The sequence below is a fragment of the Pygocentrus nattereri genome, chromosome 6 (assembly GCF_015220715.1).
Source record: "Pygocentrus nattereri isolate fPygNat1 chromosome 6, fPygNat1.pri, whole genome shotgun sequence".
NCBI lineage: Eukaryota > Metazoa > Chordata > Actinopteri > Characiformes > Serrasalmidae > Pygocentrus > Pygocentrus nattereri.
This window is the reverse complement of record NC_051216.1, coordinates 10,716,468-10,742,785: the sequence shown is the minus strand read 5'-3', so window position 1 is coordinate 10,742,785 and position 26,318 is coordinate 10,716,468. Positions and strand designations below refer to the sequence as shown.

General features: G+C 37.9%; 1 protein-coding gene across 3 annotated transcripts in view; it reads left to right on the top strand.

Annotated features, from left to right (window-relative positions):
- ikzf2 (IKAROS family zinc finger 2) overlaps positions 1-26,318 on the top strand; it is a 58,372-nt gene that overhangs the window by 16,658 nt on the left and 15,396 nt on the right. For all 3 annotated transcript variants that reach the window (XM_037539032.1, XM_017707320.2, XM_017707322.2), the window contains exons 4-5: positions 10,907-11,098; positions 16,349-16,516. In XM_037539032.1, coding sequence (XP_037394929.1) covers positions 10,907-11,098; positions 16,349-16,516 — 360 coding nt within the window. The remainder of the gene's footprint in view (positions 1-10,906; positions 11,099-16,348; positions 16,517-26,318) is intronic.

Sequence of the window (26,318 nt, the reverse complement as noted above, 5' to 3'; positions counted from 1 at the left end):
GTCCTTTTCTGTGTTAAATTCAGGTAATAAACGGTAATTGTGTATTAAATATGCTCAAGTATGTTCTCTAAAGAGGATGTGTTTACTCATTTTCTCTTCAACAAAAGTGAAAGTAACCCCACCCCTCAAAATGATATTACATATCAGTAAATTCTGAACCTCATCAGAGGTATCTAGGCACTAGGCTTCAATAGAACAGGCATTCTTAGGGGTGTGGTTTTGCACAGAGATGTGCAAGGATTGTTTAAGTAACCACACATTTGTGCAGATAGTAATAGAGATGTTTAACTTTGAAATGTAAAATAGTGAAGGTATGAAAAATGAAAACACTTTAATGAAGTATGGATACTCAAACAAGTACAGCGACAGAGCACATGTACTTAGAGGCGGTCAATATGGCAAAAATATAATATACTGATCAGTTAAGCCAGAGAAAAAAGAGCCAATAGTGCTACATTATAAAAGATACATTCAAAAACTGTCAATACAATGATATTCTGTTCTACAAGCACTGATGACACCCATCATCATCAATATGTTTAGAAAAGCATATCGTATTGCATTTTCATGTAATATATCATGATAATGATACATATTGACACACTGCCCAGCCCTACATGCACTTCATTACTGTCCACCATTGCATTGTAATCACAATTTTGTCATTTATTGACCAAAAACAAAGCAAAAATAAAGTATGTAGACTCAACCTTCATACAGAGTGCAAATCAAATATATGGTTATACGCAAAAGGTTTGGGACAGCCCCAGTCAAATTACATGTTCTGTTGAATTTCTAAGTGAAAATAATCCAAACATGTGAAAATAAACCATAAACTGTGGCATAAACTGTTGGTACATTTTATATTTTATCTTTTATTTTTTCCCCAACATGTCAAACTGAAATAAACAGACATTGTGCATTGAAACAGCTCCCTGTAGAGGATGTGTTAACATATTTCCACTTAGAAAATCAATAAAACTTCATTTGCAAGTTTTTGTAAAAGTAATTTGAGCAGGACTGTTCAAACATTTTCACGCAATTATAACTCACTACATAACTAACTGTGTAATTAGAACTGAATGTGTAATTAAATTGAAATAAAACAGCAACATAGCAATAATAAGTCTACACTTCTAAGGGTTAAAGTTGTGTTCCGTTGCACAAGAGGCACGAAAAGGAGAACTGAGTGAGCATCACTGCGTGATGGATTGAGGAACAGCCCTTATCTTACCAAGTTAAAGAGAAAGAAACGCTCAAAATAGTGGTCATCTTATCTTTGACCTGAAGGGACAGGACTGTGAGTGTGTGACATCTCCCTTCCTCAAAAGCTGAGTGAAATAGGAGGAGCTGAGGGCTCCGTTTGAGGTTTGTCATCATGAGCTGGTATACTGAGAAAAGGGAAGCTGTCAGTAACTGAGGGACAAACACTACCATCCCGGCCTAATGTTGGTCACTCGGTGTGGAGAAAGTTGAGAAATGTCGAAGCAAGTAAAGAGAAGTCGCTTCAACTTGCAGTGTCACGATACCTTCGTGGATGTGGAGGGCATCCGTATGAGCTGTGAAACTGGCCAAACTATTACCTTACAAGCTCATGGAAGATTTAGAGTGCAAACGGTATATAGGGATAGTACACCATATAATGTGTCTGTCAATTTTACTCCCTATATAGGCTACTGTTCACAAGTTTGGAAGCACTTGTCGTATGAACAATTTGTTGTTTTATCTACAATTTTTTTTATAATTTAATCTTTGATTTAAAGAGGCAAGTCATTAAAAACATATTCTTATCATCAAAGGCAGCTTGTTTACAACAGCTGCCTGTAATAACAATTCAGACAAGGTGGACTGAAGCATTATAGACTATTTACCAGAAGGTTTTCTAAGATGTTTTAGACAATGGATTTTTGCCAAGTTGTCTGCCTTGAGATTGAGCTTAATTCTCAATGTTACGCAGCTTTCTTAATTATTTTACAATATTCTAAGGTTATATAATCACTTTTGATGTTTACTCTTATATGAAAGCAAATTATATGTGCAATATATGTAATGTTTTAAAATATATTTGCTTACCATGTTTACCATGCCGTTTTGAATATTTAAATATATACCCGTACATTTACATATATGCCACTGTATTGGACTGTATTCACATGTAGATGAAATATATCACTGTGGTCGGAACAAAATCTCCATTTTTGACATTTTTCAATTTTTGATGTGATTTGAAAATGCCTGTTGCCCTTTACATTGTTTGTAAATTTCATGATGAATAGACGAAAAGAAACAGGTTCTATTGGCTTACATTAAAAGGTTTTTTCCTTCTTCTATAAAGTTACCATTTTGGAGATGCAAGGTTTTGTTCTGACAATATACAATTGTGTCCGTTGTCAGTTTGTAATATTTGTATGCATTTGTATGAGTGTGTCAAAAGTCACAGGTCAGTTTTATTTTATCTCAAACAAATTGTGTATGCTGAGAAAATCTGCAACAAACACCACCTTCAGTACTGCAGGGTATAAAGAAGGGTATAAAGCCCCGCAGCACTGGGCAGTGGAGCAGTAGAACTCTCTGGAGTGATAGAGCTCTATCCAGTACCTTAGGATGAGTTGGAGTGTCCAGAACTGGTCAACCAACATCAGTACCTGATGACACTAATGCTCTTGTGGCTGAATGCAATCAAATCCTTCCTTCAACATCTAGCATAAAGCTTTCCCAGACAATGTATAACATTTGTAGACATCCAGTGTTTCATCAGAAATCGAGGGTTTTTGTAAGGAGTTTATGCCCTTTTGCTGTAGTGACACATATGCAGCATTTATTTGGATGTGGGAGGCTACTTAGTGCAGTACACAGGGAGAAGAGAGGCAGTTGAGATTCAGTATTGCTGGTCAAGATTTTAGGTAAGAAACTAGAGAAACTGGAAAAGCTATACATGCCCTGTCTAACAATTACGCTCTGGCCTTTGACTCCATCAGTGCCCAAATCATCTGACCCTTGACCTAGGGTCATGTCAGAACTGTGATTTCTGCCCTTCTCTTTGCTCTGTCATTAAGCTCTGGAGACTGGATTGTAATGTTACACTAGATTGTTTATTTAAGGTGGAAGAAGTCAGGAGGACATTCTGCACTCTTTTATTTTGTGTTGTCTTTATTACTGGGTTCGTCTGGAATTCAACAATGAGATGTTTGGCATCTGTGACTCCCAAAAAAATCAAGACTGAGTTTATTCCACTGCTACGGATGGCTTGCTGTCTGTCATCTGTCTATCTCACATAAGTGAGAATTACTTGCTGCTGATTTGTTTGATCTGCACATTTTAACAGCACAGGCCTTTATTGCCTTTATTAGAAAGTCTAGTCTAAAGCCATATAGTTTGACTAAAATCAAATTTACTCAATTTTCTCCTCAGCTGAGACATGATTGATGTCTGAAGTTTGCTTCTTTAGTTTAGCACTGCAGCTAAAAGGCTAACAGCTAGCAAGACATTGAAGCTTATTAGCTTCATGATTAGCACTGAGCATGCTTTATTCATCGCAAACCTCTCTAACACAGTGGGGCAGTAGTATGAGCCATTGAGAAGCCTGAATATTCTACATGTTTATACAGTAGATGACAGGGTGTCATACAGTGTCAGAATCCACATAATCGCTGCTGTCGGAAGAAAACCTTGTATCTCCAAAATAGTAACTTTACAGGAGAAGGAAAAAACATACTTCACTTTCAATGTAAGTCAATGGAACCAGAATTTTTCCCATGTTATTTTGGGTCATTTCTTTTAGGCCACTCATCACAACATTTACAATGTATATTTCACCGAGCTATTGCTTTAAAACCACTGAGCAGAAAGCCAGGGATATTAGATGGAATGACCACTGTAGATCTTTTGTGCTGCTGTGACGGTGTTGTGTCTGGTTCTCTGTCACGAGGCTTTCTCTCTCTCTATCCCTCTCTCTCTCTCTCTCTCTCTCTCTCTCTCTCTCTCTTTCTCTCTCTATTGCCTTGGCTTAGCTGCTTTGATCAACAAGAGGATGGGGAGGCTAAGGGATTCTATGTGTTGTTGTCCCGGCAACCGTTTCAAGTTCACTCAGCTGCAGCCACCAAAGATGCTCCATGCTTTCTGTGTTAGAGGGTAGAGAGGAAGCATTTCTTTCTAAATGGCAACTGTTGACAGAAGTCAGGAGGATTTGTTGGTAATGGGGACTGTATGAAGCCGCTGGTTTGAAACAGACTCTCTGCCAACAGTCGGTGAGCTGATTTAGCATTAACCCATTAAACTTCAATTACTATAATCCAGCTATTATTTCTTGAAAGATGATACTGTAAATAATTGGGTAGCTACTGTGAAATGAATCTTCAGGTTCTGTTATGAGAGTGAGGAACTGAACCTAAACATTGGGAACCTGGCTTGTTTCTGTATGATGTAGTTATACATAGTAGGACTGTCAAAGGAATAAAATAATTCATGTAACTAATCACACTATTTTGTGTCTTTAATCAAACCTATTTGCTCAAATTTGACAGTTTATTTTGTTATAGCTGTGAGTGGACAAAATAAGCTTCTTCAGAAAGTATTTATTACATTCTGTAATTCAGTATTTAGTCATTTTAAATGCAGAACTGGAACATGAAAAAGTAATGCAGTTACCATAAACTGAACACATTTTCCAGTTTTCATCAGTGTATATATATATATAGCCAAATATTGGCAGTGGTTCCAAATATGCCAGAGATCCAGCCTCTCAAGGGGAACTTATTGCTTTTGTTAGTTTGCTGCTTGTTGATTTATCCATAGCAATCTTGTGAGCACTGTCCAGAAGAGGATGCTGAAAGTAAGCTGTATTTGAATGAGAAGGCTACGATTGCAAATTCTTTCATTACAATGTACAGCATTGGGCTTCAGCCTGAACTACTATGAGTGATGCAAAGGGTCAAACTAAAAAAAACGTATGGGCGTTTAAAAAAATGAGACAAATTAACCATTTCTTACATTATCACACTATTCACATTCACATTCATTTTGATAGCCCTAACACACATTAACTTACCCAGCCATAAAGTATTGTTACTCTGTATACCATACTCTGTCATGTTAACTGGTTTATCATGTATGCAAACCAACAAAATCCTAATTTACAAGTGGGGAACTAGACCTCTAAAGCTTAACTGAAAAGTGTGGGAATGGTACTCTGTTGGCTTTGTGTTTGACTTGAGGTATGTTGGTTGAGGTCAGATTGCGAGATTCAAAACCAGAGTCGAGCAACTTAAAAAAACATTTATAACCGATCACAATTGTGCAAATATTGCTTGCCGTAATGCAGGAGAGAAACTGGAATTGTTATGAAACACGATCAGCCTTTTACATGGGGAATAAATGCTTACTTATTATTCATCAGTATTTCTTCGAAAACAAATGAACACAAGCGTTGTGCAATACACACAGTCACCTTGTAGTAGTTCTTTGGAAGGGCTCTGAAAGGAAAAATTAAATATTTCATGTGGGCAGTTTCATGCTAAAGGGCATGTTACTTTCAGGCACTCCGCACCCAGCTGCACATCATGCTGAAGGAAGCGTTGCTTGCTTCTAAAATATTTACAGCTGCCGAATGCTGTAAGCACAAACGAATGCTCGTTGTATTCATGTCTGAAATCCATGCTGGCCTTGGGGAAGTCTTATTTAAGAGTGTGCCAAATGATCTAATTCATTTCATGAAAAGCTGATGAGATGGGCTTTTGGGATTTTTTTTTTCCTGCTTTTCTTTTTATTTATTTATTTATTTTTCTTGTTAAGCTGCAGTGTTGACGTGATGTCACAAGGCTGCAAGGAGTGTAAAATCTGCCAGACAGACTGACCTGTCTGACCAGTATCAACAGACCCAGATGCACATATAACACATTAAAGGGACACATTATACCATGAAGATGTATGTTCATTCAGAATGATCTGATGTGTAATTAGACAATCTAGAGAATCTAAGTGACTCAGATTTGTCCACAGTGGTGGTGATAAGAAACAGACATCTGAGGAGAAGCTCTTTCTTCTGAAATGGTCATGAATACGCTATTCAATGCCTGAGACATTGCTTTATGATAGAAGGTTTTGGCTTGAATGTATCTTTCATAAAAGTTTAGAGGAAGAGGTGGGGCAATGTAAAGAAAAATAGTCACCAATGAAATATTTTTTTTTTCAGATTCACCACTGTTTTACCATCATCAGCATTATATATGAAACTTTAGAAGATTTTAGGTTCATGGGTCATTTTGCAAAGTAAACAAAAAGACATGGTGACCCCTGGTTCATATCACCACCACTGTAAAAAATCTGAGTCAATCATTGAATCATTTCACATCAAACCACTCTGAATAACTTTGTTTGCATTTGTTTCTGTTTAAGAGCGAGAGTTCTGTCTGAAAGTATCTTTATGCATCTTTCCTGGGGGATGCGGAGGGTAAGGAACTGATCCTGAATCAGCAGATTTAGAACTTTAAACTAACATTTCTGTGAAAAAAATTCATTTCCATTACCACAAATGTACACAATTAAAAAAAGATTAAATACATGTAAATTAATCATACAAATACTGTATTTTAAAACTAGTGTTGTTAACAGAAATAGAACGTCAATTCACAAAAACAAATTGTGAGAATTGTTTCACAAATATTTGTTTATGTATTTGAATGGTTATTACTTTGATGGGAAAAATACCGAACTAGTGAAACTAAGAAATTTAATTACTGTAATTTTACAGATTTTTACCATCATCGAGAAAACATGTTTACCGTTAAATGACTCTTTTTTTTCTGGAACCTCTGCGACCAGAATTTTACTCTTTTTACTTTTTTTTTACACTGTAGTCAATCCAATACACATTTAGTGTTTTGTCTTGGAGCTACAAGGCTATACTAGTACAAAGCAACATAGCTAAAAATACTAGTAGCATCTTGAGGAAACTTTGTGCGTAATTCTGTCCATTTTTATAGATTACAGTAGGTCATGGAGTGTCAAAAACTACATAAATCAGTGTTCTCGAGATTGACCTGTAAGCCAGTGTGTGACGTGTTAGATTTGCTGTTAGCATTATGCTAATTGTTGTGTCTTTCATTGATTGTTAGCTCGCAGCGCTAGTGCAGAAGATAGATTTGTACATCAAATGTTTCCTGACCGATCAAGTTTTCACCTTTCTTTTAAAGCGTATGTCTAGCAAGGCTAACTGATCCGCTGCTAGCCGGCAGCACTGGGAGTTTCCTGCCTTCTGTGAGAGAGCAGGAAGAGGTGACTCAAAGCTTAGTCCTGGAGATTAAAGCCGCAACGGTATTACAGAACAGGTTGGGCCGGATGGCGTGGCCAGTAGCCCGAGCGTTTTTCCACCTGATGCACGGAGGAAGAACGTGGAGAGGTGTTTCTTTTTTTCTCTTTTTTTTTTGGTGCGGTCGAGACGGAAAAGTCGCGGGCTGGGCGCCTGTGCATTTGCGTGTCACTTTTGTGTTTCTTTGTCTGTTAACATGTCTATTTTTGGCCACGCTGTGCGAGTATCAGTGGCTGTGGGGGAGGTGATGGCCTCCCCGGAGGAGCGCTGCACAGGCCCTGACCAGACTGCAGGGCGGCGCTGCACAGCTCACTGTCTCCCACTGTCAGTCAAGTAGAAACCCACCTGCCTCCTGCCCCCAGGGACCCTGCCTGCAGCCGCCTTGTTCCTCTTTAACCTTTAAAACTCTAAGGACCTGTCCAGACTTCTCTTCCCCACTCTAACAACTACAGAAATCACATAGTAGTTTTATAGTAGTTGCCAAATAACACATTGTAGTTACTTGATAATATGTTCTAATATTAATAACTGAATGAATAGCCGTTTAAGGGGTTAATCTTTGAGCTTGCATTGCTTTTAAGCCTCGGCTGTCATAGTAACTGCTGCGCTCATGCTTGGTTCGTCTCACTTTATTTGGATAGTTCCCTGTAGATTATTCTATAAATGTTCAGCCTATTAATAACACATACATACTACTAGGTAAAGGAAAAGTTAAGGTGCTGTTAAAATACATTTCAGTGAAAGTTAAGATGATGTCAACAGACATTTTGACAAAAGTTAAGATGGTATCAATACATATTTACACAAAAGTTAAGATGATGTGAATAGATATTAAGATAAAAGTTCAGATGGTGTCAACATATTAAGACAAAGTTAAGATGATGTCAATAGATATTTAGATAAAGTTTAGATGATGTCAATAGATACTTAAATAAAAGTTAAGATGATGTGAATAGATATTAAGATAAAAGTTCAGATGGTGTCAACATATTAAGACAAAGTTAAGATGATGTCAATAGATATTTAGATAAAAGTTGGTGGTGATGTTCAAACATAGTACTGTGTAAAAATCACACTTCATTTGCTCCATTTAACACTTCAAAACAACCATCAAGTTGTACATTTTTTAGGAAAATGTATGCAGGCACATGTGGGCAGTCCTAGTCAAATTTAATGTTTTTGTTGATTTTCTAAGTGAAAATAAGTTAACACATCTTCTACAGTAGTGGTCTCCAACCCTGGCCCTGGAGAGCTGCCCTCCTGCAGAGCTTAGTTGCAATCACAGTTTGCTTTAGAAAATAGACTTTATTAAAGATTTCAAGTACATAATATCAAACAATCAATACAAAAATCATATAAGTAACCATGTATACACGTAATACAATGAGTCTGTCTAAAACACAATTATACACATACTTATTATTAATTTAAATGAGAGAGTTATGAATCCAGGAGCATCCAGGGATATTTTGATTTGTTTCTTCTGTCCATGATTCGCAGTCATTTCAGTTCACCTATGATCTGTTTAAAAAACAACTTCCGCAGGGATTTGAGTCTGTCGGATTAATGTGTTATTTAATTTACCATTAGTAAAACAAACAATTAACCATTAAAAATCATTAACATTTTTTGACCATTTCTCCTCAAACATTCCAAACATTATAGTCTTAATGTTTATATTGAGCTTTATATCTAGTGCTTTCAGTCTTTTGCATACGTCCACAGATCGTTCACAGTGAATTGACAAATGTCCAGTGGCCTCATCTTCATCACAATCAGCAGTTGGGCATATTTTCGTGGTGACCTAACACTACTTAACAACATATCGTACAGCTAATCTCCCCACATTTACTAACCATGCTATGTCTATCATCTTCTCAGATATATGCCTTGATTGAATGTTTCTAATACTTAGCTTACTCTTTGTTTCATTTAGATGGTTATGCTGATAGAGACCTCCATAGATTTGTTCACTTATAATGTTATAAATATTTTTAATAGGAAAGTTACACCAGTCAGTTTGAAGCTTTTCATATATTCATTACCAACCTCAGATTGCCACACCTGCTCCAATAATCAACCTCTTCCCAAGTCCCTGATTGGCTGGATCAGATGTGTTGGAGTTGAGTAAGGGGAGGGGCAGTTTACCGAATACATAAACTGTGATACATAAAAGTAATTGCACATTTAGGTAAATAAGTAGAAATTGTGGCACTTAAATCTACATAAAATTACCACAGAGGAAATGCTGACTTATTTTCACAAAAAAAATCAATATGTGTCATTTAACCAGTGGTGTTCAAACTTTTGGATATAACTGTATTTAATCTTTACATCTCAGGCGTATTATATACTAAAGGTTTATAATTAACTACAGGGACATCATTGTAAACTGGCCAAGCTATTATCGCCCTGGCGATTTAAGAGCTTAATAGAAAATCATACACAAAACTCGACAATTAAATATAACATCAAAATGTTTCGTTATTTTAAAGTGTCCACAGTTAACCTTTATTATAGCTTCAGTTCTTTTTAGGACATGCTTGCAGGAATATTTCTCCATACCTCCAATTCAGTATTTTCGGCTTCTCAGATTCGAGTAATCCCAAAAAACACATTCAGTGATGTTGAGATCTGGACTCTGGGGTGGTCAAGCTACATTTTGGATTTACAAACGTTTCTCTTTTTTGCCTATTTCCTTTCCTCAGTAAGGGCTTCTCAGCTACGCATCCTTTCAGACCCATAGCACTGAGTCGTCTTCTCAGAGTGGAAGGATTTACAAACGTTTCTCTTTTTTGCCTATTTCCTTTCCTCAGTAAGGGCTTCTCTGGACAGAAACACTTGTGGATGTTTTCAGATCTGAAGCAGCTTGATTTTCTCCTCTCTCTCAGAGATGGAAGCTTTAACTGCTGTTTATCTGATGGGGGCAGTTTTGGTGGTCTAGCCGGTCTTGCATGGTTGTTGGGAGTCGCATTTTCTCTGTGGCTACTGTGACCACTTTTTGAACTCTAGTTTTGAAAACTCAGTATTTTTCACATATTTTCATTTGATATTCTCCTTCCTTATACAAGTGGATTGCTTTACATCTAGACTCCCCTGAAATATCTCCTGAAAAAGTAGTTACTGCACTCAATGGCTGTTTTGACTGGAAATTAAATAAGTAAAGACCTCTGACTTTTGAAGAGTACATTACATTTAAGTTTAATGTTTAGGGAAAAGATGAAGTCAATAGATAATTAGTTGAAATGTAAGAGAATGACAGGTTAAGCATCTACAGTGGACCAAATAAGTGTGGATAACATGGAGACTTGTGTGGGTTTGTGCGTGAGGTGAAGTAAATTGCACTCAGCAGTGCATGATAACTTTATACCATTATCCTCCTGTTTGAATTCATGCTGCAGCTGTCAGTTATCTCTGTTTTTGATCTACAATCTCATACCATTTACAGAGAGATCCACCCTCACACTTATCTACTGTTAAATCACATACACTTCATCGCAGACCATTTTATGCTTCCTTACTGTTATAGCCCTGGCACTGAGCTGTGTAAAACTGCAATGTTAACTAAGCATTTCATTGTCTATGCCATTTTTATTCCAGCTCATACAATCAAACAGGAGGAGGGTGCTGAGGACGAAGCAGAGAAGAGAGTGGCAGGCCGAGATGAGGCAGGCCACAGTGGCGAAGAGGGGTCAGTACAGGAAGACCCTATGATCGACAGTCCAAACAACCTGCAGGAGGTTGGACCAGGCACAGAGGGGCCGACTGATACGGGAGTGCGAATACCCTCTGGTAAATGTGCATTACATGTCTTCAGATGTCTGCATGCTTTATAACCAGGACTGTGAAACTCCCACATTTCACTGGATCTTTTCTCACTCCTAGCTCTGTGAAACAAAGGCAGAAATCTTGTGAAAGTGTCTAAACTTTGACTCCACACTCATGTTCATAAGTAAAAAAGGAGGTATTTATGGTAATGACGATGTTCTTTAGTAAAGAAACTGGTTCTATATAGAACCATGAACACTGAAAGAACCCTTTGCATCATTAAAGGTTCTCAGGATTCCTGGGACTGATGGAGAATGTGCTTGGTTCTATATAGAGCCTTTTTGAAAAGTGTATATAGTCTCTATAGCACAAAAAGGGTTCTTTTATTGTTACCATGTCAAGCTTGCTACAATAGAAGAACCTCTTTTGGGACCATATAGAACTCTTTTCAAAAAGGTTCCACATAGAACCACCTACAGCACATTGTCCATCAATCTCAAGAACCTTTTTACAATGCAAAGAACCCTTTATTCATGCAAAGGGTTCTTTGAGTGTTCATGGTTCTATGTAGAACCATTTTCTTTATTAAGGAAGAAACCCAAGATGAACCATCATCAAGTGTGTTCTACTGTAAAAGAACCAGTCTGGACATGACATCTTAGTTCTAGATGTCATGTGCTTCATTATGACGTCTCATTCATTAGTTCATTAGAGATGAATGCCTGAGTCAGAGGAATTGTCTCAGCTCCACAGGCTTCTGATTTGCCTGAAGAAACCAATGGAATTCTGTTTTAGCCAGGATCTCCTTAGCTTTAAGTACTCAAGATATCAAATCGGAGGGTGAATTAAATTAAACGCTACATAAATTGTGTTAAAGACATCCAGAGAGAAAGTGATTCTAAACTAGAATTTACAGGGCAGTAAAGGTCAAATGTTAACTCAGTTGTTGATGCTCAGTTTGAAATTTGCTCCATCTCAGTGAGTGACATCACCTTATTTATCAGACAGAATTAAGTCTTCTGACGTGAGGTTGAACGAGCATGAAAATCAGAGCTGTTAATTATGAGAAATCTAGATTTGAGAATAACTGCTATATGAAGTACCTCATATAGTTTAGGTGAGCAGAATGTGTTACAAGCAGTGATGAATCTCCAGCTCTAGACCAAAAGCAACATTAAAGAAAAAAGCTCAATTTGTCATTAATTATATTTTTGAACTTGTTTGAGTTCCTCCATGAACGTAATTAATACAGGGACCCAACTTGGCAAACTTTAAAAATAAATAAATAAATAAAATTTCGTCCACACAACTGCTGCTCACTAGATATTTTCTCTTTTTCGGATCGTTCTCTGTAAACCCTAGAGATGGTTGAGCGTGAAAATCCCAGCAGTTTCTGAAATACTCAAACCAGCCCATCTGGCACCCACAACCATCCCATGTTCAAAGTCCCTTAAATCCCCTTTCTTCCCCGTTCTGATGCTCGGTCTGCACTTCATCAAGTTGTCTTGACCACCTCTACATGCCTAAATGCATTGAGTTGCGGCCATGTGATTGGCTGATAAGCTATTTGTGTTAACAAGCAAGTGAACAGGTGTACCTAAGTGGCCAGTGAGTATGAGAGAGTGTGTGTGTGTGTGTGTGTGTGTGTGTGTGTGTGTGTGTGTGTATATATATATATATATATATATATACACATACCAAGCAGTGGTGCCTGGTTAAATAATTAAAAATTAACCTTTTTTTTTTTTTTTAGTAACATTTTTCAAGTGATTGAATTATCATTACTGCAACACACTGAGATTTGGAGATAAATCTGTCAATAATGTGCTTTCCTCAACTTTTCTATTAAGAATCTTGCTATACCATCATGCTATTTCACACACACACACACACACACACACACACACACACACACACACACACAAACATACAAAATTAAATATCTATTAGATTTACTTTCATTTTTTCTTAAACATAGATCTAACCCTAACCACAACCTTAACCTCAACCCAAAACCTAAACCCAGGTGCTAATCCAAATCACAAACCAAAAGCTGTTGATAATCAGTTTCTCCACATAGTTTATTATCATCTATTGGGGGCTATCCCAGTAAAGTGTGACCATTTATTGTATATTAATAAGTGAGAGGTGATGGATGAAGCAATGGCCTTTATATATAACTTTCACCAAATACTGCTTCACTTATATAATCGAGATATACCTGCTGTATTTTCAGTACTATGGAACTCTGTTTATTTATATTAAACCCACCCTGGAGGAGAACTCACATTACATGGTGGCTATGATAGCTTGATATGTGAATACAGAGCCATTGTCAAATTTGACTTCCATTGGAAACTATAATGTATGTAAATCAAGCCTTATCGGCGCTGCACTTTACTTTTACGTACAGTTAGCATGCTTAATAAATACATTTGGCCTAAGTGTATAGTCTGTGAGAGCTGATTCACAGCAATGCTCTCTTCCTTCTTTCAAGCATGTGTAAGTGGGTGTGGGGAGAGGTGAAAACAATAGCTTGGGCTTGGAAAGCCTTCTCAGGGAGAGTATCCCAGGAATCCTCCACAACCTGTTCTGGAGGTCTTGGCTCATGCTGGTACCGCTGTGCATTCGTCAGAAACTCCAGGCTCCGGTTTCAGCTTTCCTGATCTGTATTCTCACAGCTTCTGACACACCAACCGTCACCGGTAGCATCTCTACACACAATGGATTAAATATCCTTCAAGCGCTTAGACGTCCTACTTGATGGGCCTGTTCGTATCGGCCAAAGATTTCAGATGACCGAGCTGTGGGAGGAGATTCCGTAACTGAATCAAAGATGTTCACTTTGAGCCAGAACATACCAGCCGAGGTTTTGTTTATATAACACAACTATGTGTTAATACTTTAGATACTTTTTGTTTCAACATTCAGCTTCATGTTCATCAAAGTATCTTCTTTGATAAGAAGAGCAGCACTCTTGAAAAATAGATGTTCAAAGGGTCTTTAGGACAGACAGTGGTTCTACGTAGAACCATGAATAGTCAAAGAACCATTTGCATGCTTAAATGATTCTTTGTATGTTGAAATCTTTGTATGTTCTTCAGATTGATGGAGAATGTGTTGTATATGGATGTATATAGAACCTTTGGTAACACTTAATTTGGATAGTCCACTTTAGATGCTTTGTAGATACTTCATTTACTTTCAAGTTACATTCAAATAAATATCTACTAAATTGACCATAATGTTTTTAACTCGAAACCTGTTCTAACCCAAACTTTAACCTCAACCCAAAAGCCAAACCCCCACTTTCATCCTAGTCCAAGTCCTAACCCTGGCCCAAATCCTAACCCAAACCCCACCACTGTTTAGAGTTTCAACAGATAGTTTGTTAACAGTTTGAACATCTGTAGATAATCTATAGGGGACTGTAGTGGACTATCCAAATAAAGTGAGACCCAACATTTTTAAAAATGGTTCTATATAGCTCCAAAAAGGTTTTTTTTTATTATTTTTAAGGTTGCAGGCCCCTTTTTTGGAGCTATATAGAACTATGTTCAACGCGTTCTCTATCAATCTGAAGAACAGTCTTACTATGCAAAGCATGTAAAAGGTTTTTGAGTGTTTATGGTTCTATGTACACCCAAAGAACCCTTTAAGAACCATCTTTTTTAATATAATAGATAATAATTTCCGAAACAGTTGAACTAAGTTACACTGAAATGCCCAACAGGTACTAGATATTAATAGTGTAAGTCAGTTGTACAAACTCCAAATGCTGTATAACTACTTAACGATGATAAGAAAGAGACAGTTTAGCTAAATTACACTGAAATGACTATCATGTTTTAATTGTTATGCTGATAAAAATTTTTAGTAAAACATCTCATAATTTTTCAAAGTAAAAAAGTGTAAACATACAATACATTTCATTGTAATGTTACACATTTAAGGAGGAAAGTAAATCATAAACAACTCCAAGCATTGGGTATTTTTTATGTCACATAACTACACAGTACTTTTTACCCTGAAATACTACACAGTACTCTGGAGACTGTACCGCATGCTTGTCCAGGTAAGAAGGTCAACCTGTCGGTCATTTCAGTTTAATTTATTTGGACTACTCAAAGTAATTAGCTAACACTTTGGACTTTGTACCAGACACTTACCTAGGGTTTAATAGAACTTATAGAACTTAAAGTGCTGTAAACGCCTGAAAAATTTGAGTTCTGCTGAGTGCTGATGTAACAAAAAGGGGATAAAATGTCTAGAGTACGTCAAATTTTGTATAGCTTTGTCTGTTGACAAGGCCTAAACAGGTTTCAGTTTAATATATTACATTATCGCAAACTGACAAACATTTTTATTAAAAATATTTTGATAATGTAAGTGTTCCCAAACTTTTGACAGAAAGTCTGCGTTTGTTTTGATGCAGTACTTGGCTAAAAAGAGAGGAAAGGTTGGGATAGGCTTCTCATACTGTATGGAAAAAATGTGCCTTGCCTGCCCGTTGAAAGCTCAGAGTCTTCGTTCGGTTATAAAAGAACTCAATGGAACTTCATAGTTGGTTCGAAACATTGCCTGTGGCTATGTTAAGCAGCAAATGACCTTTCGTTTCATGAGCCTGAGCTGTAGTGAGCCTGTGTGGTAAGCCAGGCCGGCTGAGAAAGGGCTGAGCTATTGAGATCTAACACCTTCTCATCACACCACTCTATATATATATATATATAAAGATGAACAATGCATTTTAGGAGTCATTCTTGATGGTGGTTGAATACTGTTAGCACTCTGGGTCAAAACTGAAACCACGCCCAATCCCTCCATCATCTGTGAACATTCTGAGGGTTTAGACTAATCTGGTGTGACGGGACGGGTTGTGGTGTTAGTCCTTTACTTTCGAATGTACTTATCTGACAAAATTATATAGAGACTCAATAAATACAAGGTCCAATATTTACAATCACACAGTATGTATACAATATATACAGTTCCGCATGTACAGTTATAATATACATAATATATACAGTTTTCTACATGTTCGGTATGTGCAATAAATACAACACATATATAGTTTTGAACTACTTGCAGTATATCGCTGTTGTTTGAGCAAAACCTTGTATGTTTAAAATGGAAACTTTACAGGATAAGAAAAAATATATATACATTTAAGTCAATGCATCATTTTAAACTGAAATAAATGTAAACCGGTCCTAACGACTTTTTTTTTTTGGTATGTTTGACTTCACATTTGTCCAATGCTCTGGTGTCCTGCAGGTGATCGGCCCTTCCAGTGCAACCAGTGTGGAGTTTCCTTCACACAGAAGGGGAACCTGCTGAGGCACATCAAGCTGCATACGGGGGAGAAGCCCTTTAAATGCCCCTTCTGCAGCTACGCCTGCCGCCGCCGTGACGCCCTCACCGGACACCTCCGCACGCACGCCGGTCAGTCTCCTCCCACTATTTGCTTCCTCTCCACTTCTAACAGACCATTTACCAACTAGCAGTGACTATCCGAACTCTTCTCTCATTATTGAGCTGTCAATTATAGATTTCCTTACACTGGTGGTGATGGGAACCAGGAGTCGTGATGTCTACAACATATATGGCTTTTAGAAACATGTTTTAGGGCCAAATTGTAACTAAGATCTATTGTACAACGATGTATCAGGAATCAGGCAGTGTCGTTTAACCATTTAATATAATGACTTTCCGTGACGCAGCCATAAAGGGCATTAAACTCTTTGGATGTCTGGTTCCTATCACCACCACTGTGAACAGTTCTGACTCAGCATTTTTCTCTAGTATATCTTAATTACTTAATCAAGCAGAAACTCATGCGTACGTCTTTACTTCATACAAGCTCTTCAGTAACTACTTTGAAGGCTAGTCAGGAACAAATCAGAGTGGTCTCTTTTATAAAAGTATCTGTGCTGGTGGTCTTTACTTCATCCTTTGCGAAATGTGGCAGTGTGCTATGATTGCTATAGTTGTAGATGAAATGCATGCACTATGACGTCAAGGTTGAAGAGGGGGTTCTGCCCATTTTGTGTGGATTCAGTTCTCAGTGAAGTAGTACTATGTAAAGCATTAGAGCAGGGGGCTCAAACTCAACCACGAAAAAGGCCATATTACAAAAATCTCAAAAAATCTGTGGGGCCAGCTGTGTTCTTATTTCATTTTAACTTAACATTTTGCTCTGACCCCAACTGGCCATTGTTTGTTCAAACTATAATAGCAAAAAATAGGCACTGAATAGTTGAACGATTAAAAAAAATCATTTTAAATAAGACCAAATTGACTACATTAGCTGCAGATAACTGTTAAACCTCTTTAAATGTACCCAGTGCACAGGATTTCTTTTAACTACCCATTCACTTAAACTAGACACCTGGCATCAATTTTTTTTTGTTTTGTTTTTGTAGTACAGCAGTGCATGCTGGGAACTGTAGTGCAGTTCATGGTGTAACTGGTTAATATTGACGGAAAACTTAAATAAATTTGGTTGCCGAATAGGATTGTGTCACGGGCTTGACTTGGCCTACAGGCATTGTGTTTGACACATGGATATTAGAGGATAGACAGAGAGAGAGAGAGAGAGAGACAGTGAGGAAGACAGAGAGAGAGAGAGAGAGAGAGAGAGAGACCTGTATGTGGGCCCACACTCTGCTACTACTGCAAAATGCATTTATTCAAATAGTTTATTCAAGTAGTTACAATGTAATTAATACTAGTTATTGATACTAGTTATTAATACTAGTCTTAATCAAGACTAATGACTGAATGATAAGCTTTGCGAGCACAATGAGTGCAAGGGTGATTGTTTTAAAACATGATATTTGACCTCATTTTGCGTCACACTTTCTGGAGGTGTGAAATGTATTTGCGCATTCAAGGTTACTTTATCTCTAGATTAATGCCTCAACCTCTAAGGGACCCAAATATGGGCACACACTTCCCTTCATCTCTCATATAGGCAGAGCTTACATTACAATACATTTATCTTAAACTGTAAGTTAGGCTATTGTATATAGAGCATTGTATACTGTATGTCCTCTGTCTGTCTGACATACGATCTGAAGACTCTGGCGCTGACGGTGATGTGTGCCAGCTACTGAGCCAATGATTTCAGTCAGAATGACCCAGTCTACGTCAGCCCAGCCTAGCTGAGCCTACCTCCACCAAGCTACTTCCTTTCTGCTGAACTCTGAGTCCACTTTGGAGGGCTCGGAGGGACTTTTACAGACGCACTAGCGAGCGCTGTGGTTAAGCCACTTAGGACATACTCTTCCTGTTGCCTGCAAGGCCTGCGAACCACCAAAGGAAATGTTCTGTCGCTAACTCACATGCTCGCACCCTCTCTCCTTCTTTTCCTGTCTCTCTCTCTCTCTCTCTCTCTCTGTCTCTCTCTCTCTTTCTTTTTCTATCTCCTATCCTTCTGTCACTCAACTTATACCTTTGCTTTTTACATGTATCTCTCTTTCCTCCCAATTTCCCTTCTCTCTCTCTCTCTTTCTCTCTCTCTCTGTCTCTCTCCCCATCTCTGCCTGACTCAGTTTTATCTCATTGATCTCTGAATTCCCCTCTTTCTGTCTGTCGCTCTCTTTCTCTCTCTTTCCTCATCAGTCCCTGCCTCCATTACTCTTCTTCTTCTCTCAAGCATCATTCCTCTCTCCTACTTCTTTCTTTTGACCGCCACTCTCTCTCTCTCTCTCTCTCTCTCTCTCTCGCTCTCTCTCTTCTTCTTCTTCTCGTCTCCCTCTTCTCTGTCTCTTTCTCTATTTCTTCTTTTTCTCCCTGCCTCCCTCTCTGTGTCTTTCTCACCCTATCTGTTTCTTTCTCTCTTTCTCTCTTTATCCTCCTCTCTCTCTTGCTCACCCTCTCTTTCTCTCCCTTCCATCACTCTCTAGCTCCATCATTCAGCTCGTAGCTTTATCTCTCCTTCCTTTTTGCTCAGTTCTCCTTCTTTTCCCCTTCTTTCTCCCTTTATCCCTTTCTCTCCTTGCTTTTATCTCTCTCTCTTTCCCTCCATCTCTTTCTCTATCAGCTCTCTCTCTGTCCTTCTCTGTGCCCTCCACTCTCCTTGTTTTTTTCTCTCTTCCTCTCTCTCTGTCTCTCCCTCTTATCTCTCTCTCTCTAACTCCCTCCATTATTGAGCTCATACCTTTATCTCTCTTTTCTTTTTTTTTACTCACCCCCCCTCGTCTCAACCTAAGGGAAGTGTCACTGCACTAAGCAGCACTCTGTCTAACCCACTTTCATATTATCACTCCATCGTGGCTCGTGTGCTGTAGATCCGGGTCATTCGATACCATCAGCAGTGACCTGGGCCAGGCCTGAGTGAGCTGTCACCTCGGGACAGGCTCATTGAAATGCGGAGGGAGAGAAGGAGCAGGTCTATCTCTCTCTAATCATGTTTTGCTGCCTTTCTTCGTCTTTTCTCATTTCCTGTTTTTCAGAGCTAATCGCTGTCAGCACCTGGGATAGTACAGTTTTCTAGGCCAGGCAGTTAATTTGTCAGGGGTTTTGTCACGTTTGTGTGCACACAACGTATTCATATGCTCAACTTTAGCAGTTTAACCCTTTAAAGTCTTAGGAACTGATGCCAGGTTCAAACTCCATTTGCTCACTTTCATAACTACACAGCTTACACGTTCGTTTTGACTATAACTTGCATAGATATTTCCTGTTTGCTGAAAAATTGGCCTTAAGATCAGTTACTGAAATATAAGACAGAAGTTTAAGCAATTATCATGCTGTTAACTGTGTAATTAAACACAATAACAGACAATTTGTTTGTGCATTTAATGTCCTTGGAGTAATTTAATTAAGGATTAATTGAGGATGAAATTTTAAAAGGAAAAAAAAAATCTTAATACTACTATATATAGAAAATATAAAGAAAACAAAAAGGATTCAAAGAGGTTAAAAAGCCAATAGCTCACTCTTACATGCTTCTATTTAGTGCTTATATAGTTTCATAGACATTAGCAGCTTATTCACAGTAGTTACTGAATAATAACTAATTAATAAATGAGAACCAAGCTTGGAGTTAAATCATACTGAATAGCTCACAGTTGTTACTGGATGATAAGATTATAAATGAAATAATACATCTGAAGCTTAAGGGGTTAAGCACATCATGTTCACATCAGAAAACAGGGAGTAACCACTTCAGCCCACGTACTGTGACTCCTGAGAGTTTTCACGATGTGCAGCTTTGTGGCCAATGGCAGCAGTTGAGTAGCTGGTCGTCTGCTTTCAGAAGCGTGCACAGATCCTGTGAGGCTGCGGTAATTTGTTGTATCACAGCCCACGCCAACGTCTAGCTCTGTGTTCCTCAACCAAACCATCATCTCTAACTCTAATCCTAATTTAGCAGCTTGTTCATATTCCGCTTAAACTAGAAGATGGAAAGTGGTTGAACTCCTAAAAGTGAACAGCTGGCATATTCACCAAGCCACAGGTTAGCCATACCAAGCTGACCTAGTAAACTATGTTACTTTATTTATACTAAATCTGATAAATAAATTTGGTAAGATCTACAGATGGTACAATCCAATACCAGGGATGGTTATTGGCTCAATATCAGCATCAGGTTATCAAATGCTACTTGGAAATAGGAGGGGGAAAATGAATGAATCCAAACCAATGGAGTTAAAAATAAAGTGGTTCAGTTCAAATGACCTCATTTTAAAGCTTAGTCATTTTTAAACACAGATATATGTAATTGTCATTGGTATCAGCCAGTTTTCAAGATAAGATTATTGCATATATTCATGTAAGTTGGGTTTGGTGGACTAGTGAACTCAGCTTATCCCCATCATAGAATCATTTGAATCTAACTGTGCCTGCATTTGTACAACTTTTGTAAATCTATCTCATTTTATCAGTGTACCACTATGGACAATGAATGGGACCCACACTATACACTCTCAAAAAAAGGTAAGACACTGTCACTGGGGCAGTCCCCCTCTTGTCACTGTGGTGGTACCCTCAGGGGTCCATCCCAGTACCTTTAGTCAGGGAACATAATTGTACCAGAATCCATTGAAATTATATTTTCTAAGTTGTATTGACTCCACACACCCCGTCTCATCTCCAGGACTTTTATTTTATTGTTCTGATTCAAAACGTTTGGTTATGAAAAGGTACAAATATCTACTTTTCCACTAGGAAAAACTCCTGTAAAGTACACCACTGGACATTAAAAGCACTGTTGTACCTTTGAGGGTGCACTTACATTGTTTGTACCTCGATGAATGGATCATGTACCTGCCTGATACCTTTATTTCTAACAGTGTATCAGAAATAAAGCTACTGTGTAAATACGTTTTTCATTCATCATGGTACAAACTATATAAATGTAACTTTAAAGGGGTTTATAGTCCAGTTGTGTACCTTAAATACATTTTTCCAGGTTAAAAGTACATATTTGTACCTTTTCATAGTCTAATGTTTTGAAACAGAACAATAAAATAAAAAGCCTGGAGGTGAGACGGTGTTCCCGGACTAAAGCTACTGAGATGTTCCCTTGAGGGTCCCACCCCAGTAACAAGAGAGGTCCTGCCCCAGTGACAGTTTAGTACCTTTATTTCTGAAAATGCACTGTCAAATCTGAACCCTGATTGGCTCTTGATTTTTCCTGTTACACATGATTGGGCCTTATTTTTTCTGGGTAATGAATGGTGAAAATGTTTATTGGTTCAGTTTAGCCATTCTGCATGGCTGACCAAGTTTGAAGTTGCCCAGTGGGTGTCAGACACTCTTCTGGTCCATTCCACTCAAATTTAACCCTTGTCTGTATAAAATATTTAATGTCCTTGGAGTAATACTCCTGCATCTTTCAAGCATATCTTTCTATCTTTTTGTTCTATCTGCTCATGGGCTTATATTGTACGTGGTATTGACTTGGGTTTATGTACTTTTATGCATAAAAGCACATGAAAATGATTGTCTAGGCTCCGTAAGGCCATAAGATCTTGTGAAGCTTAAGAAAATGGCTGGAGAATTCCCTTAATGTCTGGGTTCAAATGTATGGGGAGGTAGGAGGAAGGAAAAATGTGGACGGTCCGGTGGGCCCTGTGGAGTAGGTTGAGAAACGCCAGCCTAGCTTCACTCTTTTATGATTACCATCAGCATTTCAGGCAGGGAGTGAATAGCACCCTTTTTGCTGGATGCTTTTGTCCTGTTTTGCTCCTGGATGGCCCTCCTGCACCAGGTCGGAATGTGAGGAACTTGGGGCAGGTTCGACTGCATCTTGCGCAACACAGCGCTACATGAAAGGAAAGGCCTCTTCCCCCTGCGTATGTGTTTGGCAGCAGGGAGACAGGTGGCAGGCCGCCCAGAAGCAGGGCAGTACGGAGCGAGAGAGAGGGAGAGAGAGAGAGAGAGAGAGAGAGATCTGAACATGTACACTGAACTGCTTCACTTGCACTTAAATTCACATGCATAGAAGCTGCTGACTGGTTTCAGGTGTGGCTGAAAAGCTTGCTTAGCAGAACTATGTGTTTTGGTGACTGTGCATTTAGTAGTGTGACAAGTGGTGGCAAAGTTGATTTATTTCCGTTTTTTTTTTAGATGTGCACATGCAAATGTCTCTATGTGTCTTGGAAAGTTTATGTATTGTCAGTGCTGTAACATAAATGTGCTATCTCCATAATAGCAACTTTATAAGACAACTTCTAAGCTGCAGCACAAAACATTGCATTGTAAAATGACAGTGCTTTACTAACAGCAATGTCTGTAGTAATTTACTGTTAATTTACAGTACTCACACTGTAAGATATAATGACTATACTGTATTTCTAAATACAGTTGTTTACCAGCCTTGGGCCAAGAATCGATATGAATATGTATCATGCTAATTTAACCCCATGAACTTTGTGAGCCTAGTACTGTGCACCGCCCCTCACCCCCAACCCTTGCCAAAAAAAAAGCTGCTTGTTAAAATCTTCCACCAGAGAAGTTATACCATGTGTAATGGCAGAACATTATTAACAGAAAACAACAGATAAAATGGCAGAAAAAGCTGCATTTTTTGCATCTGGTTTAAATCAATACCAATATTGTGCAAATTGTCACTCATTCCTGGAGCCAGTGTGCCAGTTTGGCCATATTTTTTCAAGCCAAACACTATAGATGCCGGATGGTAGCAGTGTTAAAGCTGACTGTACAGAATGTAGTTAGCATTGTTAAGTAATTTTACAAGCCAGCGCAGTTAGTAGTTAATTACCAATTATATTATCATCAGGGAAAATCTAACACTCTGTAATAGTCACTTGTAGCACTTCACAACAAATTTGGATCATGATAACATCATTATGGTGATAATGTATTTGACTGTGTTGCTCTCACACCCCCGTATTCATAATGTACAGCTTATATATGCTCTATTGCACCCCCACAGTTGTCTGATGACCCTCAGTTTTGCTTGTACATTCATGTATAGTGTTATGTTGTTAAGACAGTTATGCTATGTCATAAGCGTGGTGCAGTTTATGAAAACATAAGCTGAACATCACATTACAGCAGTTACCTGCAATATGCCAGTCAATAAGACCACAATAAGTGCAGCACCCAAATATCTATTATTTATAACATGAGATGAACTGATTCTTTGAAACACAAACACCATCATGGCTAGAACACCAAAACAAGTAAAATGCATTTGATGTTTTGGGGCAAAATAATGTAAAATAAATTACAGCTAAAGACAGAATAGCAAATCAGAATCTACAATGCATGAAGGAATACTGGGAATCTCTGCCCCCCACTCTTTAACTCTCTTGCCCTGTGCCTCCCAGAATGTAGCATGTTTAACAGCTGCATTTATGGCATACAGTAGATGTTTCTGCTGTATTATTACACCAGTTTTCTTATAGTGGAAGTGAAAGCCACTCCAGTCTATTCCGAGCCAATTTGACCATTTAATGGCCATTTTCTTTGTGACAGCGACGGTGTGTCAGAACAGCAGCACATAGGCAGGTATTTTATATTTTAAAATGGATGGTTTGATGGGCATGTTCACATGGCTGGGCACTTCTGCTGACGAACAGTTGATAGGCATTTACTTGAAATGAAATGTCATCTCCATCTCACGATTTCCTGTTTTCAACCTGAATGGATGCGGTTAAGTGGGCTTTAATGCAACACTTGAAGTATTTGCATGTCAAGAATAGATGCTGAGACAGGGATTTTTCTCGCTCATCCAACATCTGCTCAGAGAACTCGGTACTGTTCTCTGGATGGCAGGTATTAAGGCGATAATCTTTCAGGCATTTTTTAATTATAAACATATATACTATGTCATTCAGTACATGTATGCCATAGGTATTCATGTGTAAAAGAGATCTTTTTTGTCTGTCCACATCCTAACGTGCAGTCTGCAGGTGCTGTCCCAGTTCACTGGACCAAACCGCTGGGTTTCTTTTTATTTCCATTCTGTGGTGTAGCGAGCTTCTAGCTGTGGAGACGGAATCTCCTCTGAGGTGTCGACATGCAGCCACGTTCCACTTACTGTAAGGATTAAATTGTGCAAATGCGAGTGCCAACAAAAAAAATCTCCTTTTAGAAATATTGAAAGCATGACAAAACCAGACATCACTATCATCATTATCTCTTACTCATACTACTCAGTTTCCAATACATTGACCCAATGACATATAAGTACCCTGAAGCTACTGACTGAGTGGTCTGCCCCAGATTGACTAATTTTACAGACATTCATGAGACAAGCACTATGAGTCAGTCAAAGGCTCTGCCCTATTTGTTTGTGTTTGATATACTTTTGTGTCATCACTACAAATGGAATGAAAATTGTCTGAAAATGATAATAATTGGTAGTGAGAATCAGTCTGGCATTGTTGGAAACTCCTTTCACTTATAAAACTAGCTGTATAAACGTTTTAGGCTGAAGATAATAAGATGCATTTTTTTTTCCTGTTCAGTCAAATGATACATATATATATATATATATATATATATATATATGTATATATATATATATATATATATATATATATATATATACATATACACACACACAGAGTATTTTACAGTATATGAAGAAAACTTGTTCTACTTTTAATGTAAGTCAATGGAATCAGACATTTTTCCAAGTAATTTTGGGTAATTTCTTTAAGTCCATTCATCATGAAATTTACACAGAATGTGTAGGACAATGGGTACTTTCAAATTATGAACAATGACAAAAAAAAGGAGATATGAGTTTTTTGTTCTGACAGCAGAAATATATACATATATATCGCTGCTGTCGGAACAAAGCCTCATATCCATTTTTCAGTTTTTGACATAGTTTGAAAATACCTGTTGGCCTTTATACTATATGTAAATTTAATGATGAATTGACTAAAAGAAATGACCCAAAATTATTTGGAAAAATGTCTGGTTCCATTGACTTACGTTAAACGTAAAGTAGGTTTTTTACTTTCTCCTGTAAAGTTATCATTTTGGAGATATGAGGGTTTTCTTCTAACATCAGCGATATGAATGTGCTACATAACTGTACAATATTTAATAGCAGAAGTGGAAAATATTTGAGAAATTGTTCTTTGTTACCTTACTTAGCGATTATTTAGGAAAATGTGTGTTTGTACTCTTACTCAGTTACATCATTACATTTATTTAGATCTTCAATCTCAAAGGCCAGGAGATGTTTTTTTCTGTTTTCCTTTTGTCCTGTATTTGGATTTATTGTTTCTATGAAAGCATCCAACCAAATTCTTATGGCTTTAAAATGAAATTGACCACAATTGTGCAAAGTCATTGTGCGAGGACTGGTGTCACCACCCCACACATCACCGACCAAAGAAAACTTTGTCAGATTGAGCTAAAAAACCTCATGTGGTAACCATGGTTGAACTAGTTTTATTCAAAATACTTTTGATGGAAAGAATCATTCCATCACACTATTTATTTAGGTTGAATAAAACCAGTTAATTTATGTTACCATATGAAGTTTTTTTTTTTTTTTTGGTAGATCTGAGGAGCCATTTTTTAACAGTGTATGTTGAAATGTATATACTGTTTGACTTTCAGTCAAGTCCATTTTTGGCTTCCACTTGCATAACATTTTGACTTTAGTGCTCATTCTGTCGCTGAAGTATGGTTTCTCCCCTCTATATAACAGGATACTTTCTTTTTTTGGACAGAAATCCAAAACTGTCATTTTGAAACAATGTCAAGACATTTTGTCAGCCAGTGTCTGTTTTCTCAAATCTACCCA